This window comes from Octopus sinensis, linkage group LG2, assembly GCF_006345805.1.
Source record: "Octopus sinensis linkage group LG2, ASM634580v1, whole genome shotgun sequence".
NCBI classification, from domain to species: Eukaryota; Metazoa; Mollusca; class Cephalopoda; order Octopoda; family Octopodidae; genus Octopus; species Octopus sinensis.
The window spans coordinates 204786671-204799448 of NC_042998.1; the positions used below are offsets into that span (position 1 = coordinate 204786671).

The 12778-nt window shown below is 40.2% G+C and overlaps 1 protein-coding gene across 1 annotated transcript; it reads right to left on the reverse strand.

Annotated features, from left to right (window-relative positions):
- Positions 1-6745: 6745 nt before the first annotated feature.
- Positions 6746-7201, reverse strand: LOC115227445. Its single transcript, XM_029798274.1, has one exon. The coding sequence runs from the start codon at positions 7199-7201 to the stop codon at positions 6746-6748; it is 456 nt and encodes a 151-aa protein (XP_029654134.1).
- Between the last annotated feature and the right edge of the window lie 5577 nt (positions 7202-12778).

Below are 12778 nucleotides of genomic sequence, written 5' to 3' on the forward strand. Positions count from 1 at the left end.
TCAGTGATTTGGGTAATGTCCTCAAGAAACTTGATGAGTTGATTACAGCAGCTGGAGTTAGGAATAAATCCAAATTGTGACGGCTGGATGAGGCTGTGAGACTTCCAGAAGTTCCAGAGGGTTTCTCTGATACAGGATTCCATCAGTTTCGCGATGCAGCTAGTAAGACTGACGGGGCGATAGTTGACAGGCGATGTGCGGTCACCTTTTTTGAACAGAGGGATAACACTGGCAGTTTTCCACTGCTCTGGAGTAACACCATTGTCAAGACAGAATTGGAAGAATAGAGAAAGTTAGCCTAGAAGAAAGTACCCACCGCATTTGAGAAGTAGGTATGTAACACCATCGAAACCAGGAGAGGCATAATTGCGTTTATTCTTAAGGTAGCGTTGTAGAATTGCTGGTGTAAATTGCATAGTAGATATAGAGTCCGGTGTCAGTGGTGATGAAGATGGAACATTTTGGTCTTCGACAGTAAAGATGCCTGCATAGCATCCAGCAATGATTTCTGCACATTCTTTGGGATTGCCAGTAATCTGTCCTGTGTGGGAATTGCGAAGGGGACCAACTGGAGAGTGAGGTCTCTGCTTTGAGTGCACATACTTCCAGAACACTTTGCTGTCAGGGTTGGTTGCAATGCGTTGTTCGAATTCAAGCGCTGCCTTTTTTGTCACCTGCTTGAGGTAGTTGGCTGATCTATTGCGCTTTTTCCTGTTGCTCTCTGATTTGTGCAATTTGTATTCCTGTTCAGCATTACGGCGTCCTTTCCTGGCAAGTCGGACTGCTGCAGTCTCCCAAATTGCACTATTGGGTGGGTTTTTTGTGCTTGCATGGTACTGATGCTGCACATGCCGCCCTTATTGAATTCAGAATGTTCTGAAGTATAGTGTTCACATCTCCAGAGGCATAAAATTCGAGCCAGTTTGGGCGTTGCAGGTCAGTACAATAAGAGCTCCAGTTTGCTTTATTCCAGTCAAAGCGGGCAGTTTGAAGATGGTTGTGGTTTTTGTTACAACTAATCAGAGACAAGTCAGCCATGATCATGGAATGATCAGAGTCACCTAAAGGTTCTTCAGTAGTGACACTGATAATTGTTTCAGGAGAAGCGGTAAGTAGCAGATCCAAAGTGTTGTTACCCCTTGTGGGGGAGGTAACGACTTGGGACCAATTTGAATTCAGCACCAGTTCAAGGAAATCATCTGCACTTTGCGGCCAACGGAAGGCCTCCCAGTCAATCTCAGGGAAATTGAAGTCCCCCGCAACATAAACATAAGTGGCTGTTTTCATGGCAGCAGCTCTGAGGATATAAAAAAGCTGTGCGTCTTGACGATAATTTGGGGGGCGGTAAACGACTCCAAGCAGAAGTGTTGACATGGCCATGTGTATATTGCAGAAAAATACTTCCTGCTGAGATTGGTTTAAATCATCACAAGGGATTGCTGATAGATTTGATCGAACAAAAACCATCACACTCCCTCCACGGCGATTAATGCAGTCTTTGCGGATCAGGTTGTAGCCGGTTATGCTGAAAACTCCATCACAGAGTGCAGAATGTGCCCATGTTTCTGTGACTGTGATGAAATCTGGGTTGATACTTTTGACGTAAGAGTCAAAAAGATGCACCTTGTTGCATAAACTATGGGCATTCAGGGACAACAGTTTGTATCTGGATTTCGGATGGCGATGATGTACAGGGGATGGCTGATTGTTCTTGTTTAGTTTCCCAAGATTTTTGTATTGCCAGTTGTTGTGGGTGCAGTTTGCTCAGACCAACTGATATCCCTTATCTACGACTCACCAGACTTGATGAATTTCCATATTTGCCCATCATTGCGTAGGCTAAAGCTTTCCTGTGGCACAGAGTTGTGATTTAGGGAAGCTACAGGATCTATTAAAAATGGGATATTTATGGCCTAATGGGAAATTCCTGTCAATAATCCTAAAAAGTAATTTAGGGAGATTACTGAGGGGGAGGGTGAACCAGATGATTTCCCATTTCCTTGCTGAGTTTGTTCCTAATCTGCTCAGTATAATAATTATTATAATTAAATGTATTCTAGTGTCTTCTATTATGGTGGTGGACCTGATGCGTGGGAGGGTCGTCCACAGAACGAGTATCAATGTTTAATTTTGCAAGATTTGAAAAATGTTTACCTAATATATTTTTAAATAGTGTATCGTTGACACGGTGTATCTTCCTATTGAATCCTCTCTTCCTCAATTCTGTATTACAAAAGGAGGTAAAGTTATAAAAATATTTCCACTTGCAGATAAGTTAGAAATTCTTAATGACACCCTTTTGACCACCCCATTAATAACACTTTGGGAATGATTGAACGAGGCATGGATATAATTAATGGTTTTAATAGGCTTTGTGGTAAGGATAAAATAAGCCATTGTCTAAATTTAATGTTACAGCCAAAAATGAACAGCTTTAGTGATGTTTTCAAATAGGATGTCTAAGTTATATAGCTTTAAAAATGTTATTAGTCTTTTCCTTATCCTATTGATCGCTTGTAGCAAACAACACATCATCTCCATACAAACCTTTGCTGATATTAGGGAATTCTTCCTTAATTTTCAAAAGTAATAATAGACCAACAACATCAGTGACCTGGGTGGAGTTTGAAGATCCCATTGTAACATCAAAGTTGTCTTATACATATCCAACATTCACTGTTGATTTCAGTTCCAATTGTTCCTTTGCAATCGGCTCTTCTAAACTCAGAGCTCTGAATCATCTTTTCTTTGTGGCTGTCCTAACAGCACCTCTCCAATTGTTCTGATCTAAAATATCAGTTTCCCAGTCACTTTTGTTCCTCTCTAGTTAATTCAGGTAACTACACCAGGTCAAAAGAAGACGACCCTGGTCTTGCTTTCCTCACTTCCTCTCTCCCACTTCCTGTTCCGGTCTGGCCCCTCGAACGTTGATGTCACTGCCCTTCTGGCTCATCTCATCCCCACATGAACCCCTGATCTCAAAGATTACCACCTCACTGTGGTATAATGAAGGTTGACGATATTTGTTAATATCTTGAAAGAGAATTCAGCGTGAAATACGTCCATTTATTAGCAAAGCATACACAGTAATGGCCTCTTACTATCAGGGACCCAAATGTGTTCTTTTAAACTAGAGAGTTCCTGTAATGAAAGGGAGATAACACCACATTCCCCTTTCAAGTTATGAGTTCATAATGACAGTTTCTTTGGTGTTTGAATTCTCCAACCACTGCTGGCTTGAGACGTCCCTGTGCACAGTGAACTGGCTCTCTGGTGGGTCAACTTTTTCGGCAAGATGTTCTGCTGAATTTTCGCAGCAATACTCAGGAATGTCTCTGGGTATGGTTGGTAAGGTGGATAATTCTGGTTTTCTCTCTTCTCTTGCGAAAATGGCTTCTGTTTTGATGAATTAGTCCTGAATCTGCCTCAACAAGTACTGACCTTGGTGATAGAGTTTTCCCCACTTTGGCTGGACTGGTTTCCAGTCTCTTCACCCAAATTGGTTGTCCTTCATTAAAAGATCATACATGCCCTCCTAGCTCGATGACTGTTATGTGTAGTTTGGGTTCTAATGGGAAAGACAACCAATTGAAAACCATTGTTACGTGTTTATTTTCTATTCATGATACACGGACGACGACATTCAGCGTAGTAATACATTATATACTTTACACACACTTTGTACTGTTCACTAACAAAATAGTGCCAAGAGTGGGGATGTAGTTTGACATACACAAACACATAGATATGAATGTGTAACATCCCTTCTTCTTGAAAAAAATAAAAGGGGTCTTCTGGCAGTGAAGACAACTATGAGTAGTCTCCCTTGCTCCATGGATTGTCAGCCTGAGGTGGCAATCCTACAGCAGAAGTCGTGAGATTATTCTGCCTCTGCTTTGTAGTCTAGCTGAATTAGTTACTTCTCTTTTCATTTTCTTTTTTTTTTTTCTCTAACGGTATCGAACCGGTGGCAGAATGTTTTTTTTCTCCATCTGGTGGATCTTGTGCTTCGCACCGGTGTCTGAGGTGTGTTGTTGGGCTGCTGACGGGTGGTTGGTGCCCGTTGGGGTGTTGATTCTGTGGGTGTTGTCACCGATGCAACAGGTGTTGTACATGTTGTCTGCTGATGGGTGGTTGGTGCCCGTTGGGGTGATGATTCTGTGGGTGTTGTCACCAATGCAGCAGGTGTTGTACACGTTGTCCTTGACAGCTTTGGTGTTGGGCGGATGTGGGCTCTGTTGCGTCTCAGCTGCCTACCAGATTCCGTTTCTATTATATACGATCTTGGAGTTTCAGCTCTACTGACAACCTGTGCTGGGATCCATGTTTTAGTTATGGCATCTTGAGAATGCACATGTTGTCCTCCAAGTATCTCAGGTAAGTATTGTGCATGTTTGTTGTAATATTTCTGTGATTGTTCTTGAGTGGCTGCTAGCTTTGCCCTTGTTTCTTTCTGGTCAATAGGAGGTTGGATCTTGGTTGGCAGGGTAGTTTTGTACTTCCTGCCATTCAGTAATTCTGCTGGGGATTTTATATCAGCTATGAGTGGTGTCACTCGTAGGGACAGAAGTGCCAGGTGTGGGTCTTCCTTAGTCTCTCGGCATTTGACTAGTGTTCTCTTCACTGTCTGCACCTGTCTTTCTATAAACCCATGACCTTTGGGGTAGTGTGGAGATGAGGTTGTAATATTGAACCCATACTCATCGGCTAGCTTTTTGAATTCTTGCGATGTGAACTGGGTTCCATTGTCACATATGATCTGCTCTGGTATTCCTTGCTTTGCTAGAAGTCCTCGAGCCACTGTAGTGATTGTTTTGGCTGTCAGGTCTTTCACTTTTCTCACAAATGGAAATTTGGAGTAGTAGCAGGCCATTATTAAATACCATTCTTGGCCCTCTGTGAACAGATCTACTCCAATAGTTTGCCATGGCCTTCTTGGGATGTCACCAGATATCATTTCCTCCTTCTCCTCTTTGATTTCCGCTAGCTTTCTGGTTGTCACATTTACAATGTGGTGGACCTTTCTGCTTAGTCCTTCCATCTCCTGTTTGTTTGTGATTGGTGGTCGGTCTTTGATAGGCATATCACTGTCAACCCTGCTTGGAGCTGCTTTCACTTCAGCATTGACCGACACAATATTTAACCTCCTGCAGGTATCGAGTCCAAGAATTGCTGGGCCTTCTGTTCTTGTGACATAAAATGTACACTTGATTGTTTTCCCTTTGTGTGTCCCCCTAATCGTTGTTTTCCCCAGTTGTGGGATCCTGGTACTTCCGTACGCAGTGAGGACCACATCACTTGGTGTGAGGATTCCTTTCCTGACCCTATCCTCTTCTGTCATATTTTCTGGGAACATCTTCTTATATAAGCTGACAGGCAAGATATCACTCTGGGCCCCAGTGTCTATTTTCAGCCTTAAGTCTATGTTTGTTCTTTTCCTTCCGGCCTTCTTTTCAATTCTTATTGTCGTGTATGCCTCATCTTGTTTCTTCCGGTCGTCCTTTCCCATCTCATGCACATTTATTATGCCGATTGCCAAGAATTCCTCCTCTGAGGTGCTTTGTTCCTGTTGTTGTGCATGTATCTCTCTTCTTCTATTTCTGCTCCTCTTTGAAAATTGGGGCTTGTATCTCTGGGATTTTGTTACCCTACACATTTTTTTCCAGTGGTTAAGTTTTCCACATCCTTTGCAGTGTGTACCAAATGCAGGACATTTTTTTCGGTTATTAAATTCATGCTCTGTACCACAGTACTGGCAAGTTCTTTGTGGGTATGTGTCCTGTGCCTAGATACAGTATCTACACTGCTACCAAGTGAGCTTGTTTGTAAGCTAAGTGAGGCCATCTGTTTGGTAGTGGCTTCGAATACTCTTGCAGTGTCTACTGCTTCTACCAACTGGAGAGCGTCCTTACCTATTAGTGATTTTTGTACTTCTTTGTAGGCACACCCCCATATTAATTGGTCTACAATTCTCTCCTCCCTGTCTTTGAATTTGCATTTCTCTGCAACATTTTTCAGTCTTGACAGGAAATTGTCAATTGTTTCTTGTGGGGCTTGTTTCAGGCCCTGGATTTCGTATCTGTGAATTCTATGGTTCGACCTGGGCTCTAGGTGCCTTTCAAATTTCTCAAGAAGTGTATCTGGGTTATTGCAGTCCGATTCTGACATATCCCAGCTATTGAATAGGTCTATTCCTTTATTACCTGACCACAAAAGGATATAGCTTACCTTCTCATCATCAGTTGTGCCTTTCAGGAAACTTTTGAAAGCTAGTTGAGTTTTCTGTTTAAACTTTTTAAATGCTTCCAAAATATCATCGGAGCCCCAATCCATAATCGGATGTAGATTCATCTGTACGGCGACGGGTCGCCATCTTGGATCGTCGTGTATGTTGTCCGAAGGCGAAGCGATGTTTTGTTTGTTAATTTCCTGTTTCTTTGCGTTTCAGATTTGTTGTAAAGGCACAGTTTCCGTTTCTTTATTTACCGCTGCCACCATGTTATGTGTAGTTTGTGTTCTAACGGGAAAGACAACCAAATGAAAACCATTGTTATTGTTACGTGTTTATTTTCTATTCATGATACACAGACGACGACATTCAGCGTAGTAATACATTATATACTTTACACACACTTTGTACTGTTCACTAACAAAATAGTGCCAAGAGTGGGGATGTAGTTTGGCATACGCAAACACATAGATATGAATATGTAACAATGACACTTACTGAAATTGACTTTTTGTTTCAATTTGAGCTGTGAGTCTGCATTTTTGTATTGCTCAGCATTTTCTTGGCAGGATACATTTTTATAAATAATTGTGCCATGGGAGCCTTGAGTTTCCTCTTCATCAACAACTCTGCAGGACCCTTACCATGTTGTGGTGGAATGCTGTGATAATTAAGCAGTGCGATATAGGGATCACTTGCCTTTTTGTTTTGGAAGGGTTTTAACTGTCTGAACTGCACGTTCAGCTTCTCATTTCCTTGTGGATAATGGGGACTACTAGTGAGGCGTAGAAAGAATTGCGGATCATTATCAGAAATGACTGCCTCTCGTATACCATATCTAACAAATATTGATTTACAATTGTCAACGATGCTGCCTGATATTGTTGTCTGTAGATGAGATCTCTCTCTCCATCTAGAATAGTAATCAATGACTAATAGATACCCATGTCCTTTCAATTCAAACAAGTCCATTCCTACCTTCTGCCACGGATAGCCAGGTAACTTGGTTGGGTTGTAGTGGTTCTGGTGGATATTTCTTTTCCTTCTCTCGTATTCTACTACACCTTCCTATCTTCTCAGCAATTTGCCTGGAAAGGCCTGGCCACCAAATACTGTCCCTCACCTTGGTGTCCTTCATGTAGACGATCCAAGGTGTCTGCAGGGATGATGAGTCAACTCTGATACAGTAAGAATCCCTGATAAACTGTTAGATACTGCCATACAAAACCAGAAGGGTCTCAGTTCCTGATCTTGTGGCTGCTTCAGGCCAGTGGTCCATCTTGTAGAAGTTGACCACTTGACCACAGATTTTGTCAGGTCTTAGTTTCTGCTTGATTTCCTCCAGTTGTTTGTCACTCACAAAGATGGTCTCTATGAAAGAACAGACAAACATCTCTGTCTCCTGCTGGAATTCTTGTTTCATTGGTACGCTGCCAAGAGCTCTGGATAGGGTGTCTGCTGTAACGAGGTTTTTCCCTGCGATGTGTGTGATCTCGTAGGTGAATCTCTTTAGGTGCATGCGGAGACGCTGGATTCTTGGAATCAACCCATTGAGACGTTTAGTCTTTAGCAGAAGTAGTAGAGGCTTGTGATTTGTTTCTACCAAGAACTTTGGTAGTTCTATCAAGAAGTAAAGCAAACTTCTCACAACACCCTGTGACTGCTGATACTTCCTTCTCAATCTGTGCATATCTCTGCTCTGTCTCAATGAGAGATTTCAATGCATAGAATACAGGTCCCCGGCCATCTCCTTCCTTCTGAAGAAGTACCCCACCCAAGCCATAAGACGATGCATCCCGTACTGGTGCAGAGCTCAGCTTTTCCTTCAGAGTCCGAAGCGTTTCTTGAGGCTGGTCCAATATCCAAGTGGTCTTTTTAGTAGATCCCGGAATGGTTTGGTCGTCTCTGCTAAATTCTCAGCAGCTGCCGAGAGAAAAATGCCAAAGTTTGCATATGTTCTTGATGGAACTGTTGCAACACGGCGCCTACCGGTGTATCTGATGCGTCTACCACAAGCGAAAGCTTTGCACCATAAACAGGGTGCGCTAACAGAGAGGCTTGAGCAAGTTCACGCTTTACCGTTCGAAAAGCATCCATTTGGGAAGGTGAGAGTGAAATAGCTTCGTTTTTGTTCTTGCGATCTTTTAAAAGCTCAGTAAGAGGAGCAAGGTGTTTCGAACAGCGAGGGATAAATTGTCTATAAAAGTTCAATAATCCCGGGAAATGATGAAGCTGCCGGAGCGAGGTGGGAGGAGGGAGTTCTTGGATAGCACGGACTTTTTCAGGAAGAGGCCTAATACCCACTTCATCGATGAGGTGGCCAAGGAAAACAAGTGAAGAGGATCCAAAAACACATTTAGCTGGATTTGTTGTAACTCTGAATTGGGTCAGGCGTTGGAAAAGCAGCTTTAAATGTTGTACATGCTCATCAGCACTAGAACTGGCAAACAACAGACCATCGATGTAGGCATAGACATAGCAAATAGAGACTCGGACATTGCTTAGAAAATAATTTTCATCTTTAACCTCGTATATAATACGCACTAGGGATTTTGACCTTTAAATTTGGGGGGAAAAATGCAGATTATACTCGAGGATTTACGGTATATACCTCAATTTCCTTCAACCTGTAAACACATTGGGGAAGTCTTTTTTTGTATTGGAGACCTTCACTTTTTATCATATTGATTTTACTCAATAGATTGAGAGCTTTGATTGCTGGTCCACCCAATAATGGTTCAGCTAAGTCTTGCGCAATGTACAGTTCCTGTTGCGATATTGCTTTCCCATAATTCAATGTGGCATCTACACGTCCAAGTACTTTTATTTTGTGTTGACCTGGTCCATATAATCTTTTGTTTGTAGGTTTTATTATTGGAGAATTCTTCCTGAAGAACCGGTCAGGTACTGCTGTCACATCTGCACCAGTGTCCACTCTAAATTCCACAATTATGCTGCACACTTTGGTGGTAACCTCTATTTTGGATTGCCATTCTATTCTTATTGTCTTCACGAACTGCATTTGTATTTTCCAAAGAAACATAAGAAATGATGTTCTAACTCTTGGAAAATTCTTGCAAACAGTTGCGTAGTGTCCTATTTTGAAACACCATCTGCATCTTGTTCCTGAGGTGGGGGCAGTCATTCCACACCGCATGCACTTCCTCTCAGGCATCTTCCTTTTATGTTGATACCCTTTTTCATTATTTGGTCCTGTAAAGAAAGGGTTAATTGTGGATCTGTTGCATTGACAGTTGAGGAGATGGCTTTTGTTTGTTGTTTTCATGTCTCCTCTGTTCTCCCTATCAGTAGACATTTGTCATGGGTTAACTTTTTGTCTGCCAAAACATTGTCTTTAGCACCAACAACAACTTCATCCCTAATAAGTCTGTCCTTTAATCCTCCAAAGTTTCAGTTTTTTGCAAGTTGGCACCAGACAGCTGTGTAGGTTTCTATGTTCTCGGAATTCTCTTGTTTTTCTCTTGGAATTGATGAGACTCATGAGCCTGAAAATGTCCTTGAATTTCTTAATCCCTTCAGCTGGGTCATTTCTCTGTTCTTTATTGTCAATTTGTAGTCCTTCATATACATCAAAACATTCTTCTCCATTTCTCGCTAGAAATAAAGAAGTTTCATATCCAGTATCAACTTCATTCGAGAGTCAACTGGTAATTGAATAATTCAAAAAGTTTCGTTTAAATCTTCTCCAATTGCTGGCCACATTTCCTGATAAAGACATTCGCTCAGGAGGTGGAATATTCGCAGAAAAAGGTTTTGCAGACATTCTTTAAATTAAATGAAGAAAATAAATTTATAATTCTTTTTTTCTTTTCTTTCTTTTTTTTTTTAATGGTATGAGTGCTGGGCGAAGTCTTTGTTGAAAACAAAAAAGTTTGTTTTCATTTTTTTCCAATCCTTCAGAATCCCATTTCTGATACCATGTTGTGTAATGAAGGCTGACGATATTGGTTAATAAATAGAAAGAGAATTTAGCATGAAATAAGATAGGTCTGTTTATTAACAAAGCATACGCAGTAATGGCTTCTTACTGGCAGGGACCCGAATGTACTCTTTTAAACTAGAGAGTTCCTGTAATGATAGGTGACTAATCTAAGGGAGATAACACCACATACTGTATGGTGTAGTTTCCGTTATAATAGACCAATCCAGACTGAATTCTTTATCATGTATTTTTAATTTATTAATGTGGGTAGCTGGTGCAGTCACTCCTCGGGTCAAATTCCTAAAAAAACCTAAAATCTAGAAGCTTAACTTTGACTGCTTTTGGGAGTAAAATTGTCGGAATACGACCATATGTGAGGAGGTTGGTGACATACGTCTCCTTTTGTACGCCGCATGGTCGCATCCCTAACAAAATAGGATGAGCCATAATATAACTTAGATAATACAGTGCCAACAGAATAGAAATGAATGACAACAAGCCGTTCCACTGTTTGAGAGAAGATTTTATTAACAAGGCGTTAAAGTTAGTGTTGTGTATGTGTGCATGCAACAAGTATTTGTGTTCGTGTGTGTGACAGATACAAAGGTGAACGTGTATGACACAGAAATACAGAGTATAAGATGAAAGTCTCAGCCTAGTGTTAAGATGGAATTTAGATTACCAGTTCATGCATGAAGTACACGATATGCAAGAGTTCTATACAAGAAGTTGTGTCTTGAGGCGGAGGCAGGTTGGGCGAATATGCTGTGCCACCGTTGTAGCCTCAAAGCCGAGCTGAGTCTCTTAATATAGAATTCTTCAGATGGACTGTTTTACCTGGTGAAAGGTTCTCAATAACAGCGTGAGTTGAATCTGTGTAGTTGGTGTGTACATATCTGAAGTTGACGATGTAAAGTTGGTACGATGATGGTGGTGACGGCGGAGGAGATAGAAAACGTTCTGTCTGTTGCTGGTGTATAATAGCGTTGTAGTAGCTGGCTGACTGGTCGTCTGTCGCAGGAAACTGGAACATGGCTGAGTACGATGATGGTCAGTGACTAGACTGGACCTTAAAAGGTCTAGAGTCAAAGGCCAAGTATACTGAAAGCAAGCCCTTTATATAGAGGAGAAATGACTCAAACAGAACCTAGGAAAAACAGTGTCACGAGACCTTAACCAAAGGCTGTGATTGGTTGGCTTTGCACAATGGTGCGAATAAGTAGAGACAAACTGCGCCACATGCCAACCAATCAGATCAGTGGACACAACAAGAACAACCCAGCCTAAGATGGCTGTAATCTCAAATGAGATCATTCCTGTCTCTCAAACAGTGAGGATATCAGATACCACTACAAAATCATTTTCCCGTTCTAATGAACTTGGATATGGTTTTCTTATCTGATTTTATATAGTCCTAATTCAGCCATGAAACGTGCGTAGTCAATGTACAAGTACTTACTTTTATACATTATATTATTTTATTAATTCTTATTGTTCAATTTATACTTTATTTGATTTTAGATTAATATTTTTATGATGAATATTTCTTTGTGTGGTATTCGCAGTGGTTTTAAAAGTATTTGCTCTTATATATTATATAATCTTACTGTTCAATATTATAGATTATTAAAATTTTAGATTACTATTTTGTATGGTATGTGTCTCACAGCATGGTTATGGATGCGTTCTTCATTGACTGAGTTGTGGAATGGTGGTTCGTCTCTAAAGTAGTTATATACATATATTATATATTACGAAATTAAGTCTAATATTATTATACTGAATTTTACCTGTAAGGTTGGAATAATAATTTATTCCCTAATATTATTATTATTATAATACTTTTAATATACTTATAATTAACGAATATTGTTTAGGTTTAACCTTCAATTTCCGTTTGTTATGGAACTTGCAGGTAAGATAGAGCCACAACTCTGGGACTCATCATTGAGGGACATCCCCTTTCCGTCGAAAAGGAATAAATCCTTAAACTTATTAATAATATAAAATATTTCATTAATAGAATAAAAGGGATAGTCCACAATAATAATGGTAACATTGCCAACATTAAAAATGTGGAGAATACCAATTCCATAAGTTCAAACCTCCATATAATAGGGGAATTCAGACTCCGGGAGACAAAATTTGGAAGGGGGTTAAAAAGATTAAATTTTAAAAATACCCAAACAGGCACAACGAATATTTAAGATATTTAGCAACCAAAATAAAAGAAATGCGGAATATTGAAGGAATCGTAGTACAATCAGATATAACTGGCAACCTGTATAAGTTAGATACGAAATTATATGATAACTTTTGGGAAAGGAAATAAATAAAAAATATAAAATTGTCCCGGAAAATACCATTTATAATATTAATAAAGCCTCTAGGTTAATCATGGAAAAACATGAGATGACAATAAAACAAAACCTTATGTACCAATGCACCCTAGAATTATTTTGAAGGAACATAAAGACAATTTTTACTCGGACCCTAAAGTTAGACTCATATGCCCCAGTAAATCAGAATTAGGGAAATTAATTAATTTTAGATAAATATATTAATAAACTAAATAATCTGAATTACCTTAAACTCTGGACTAGCAC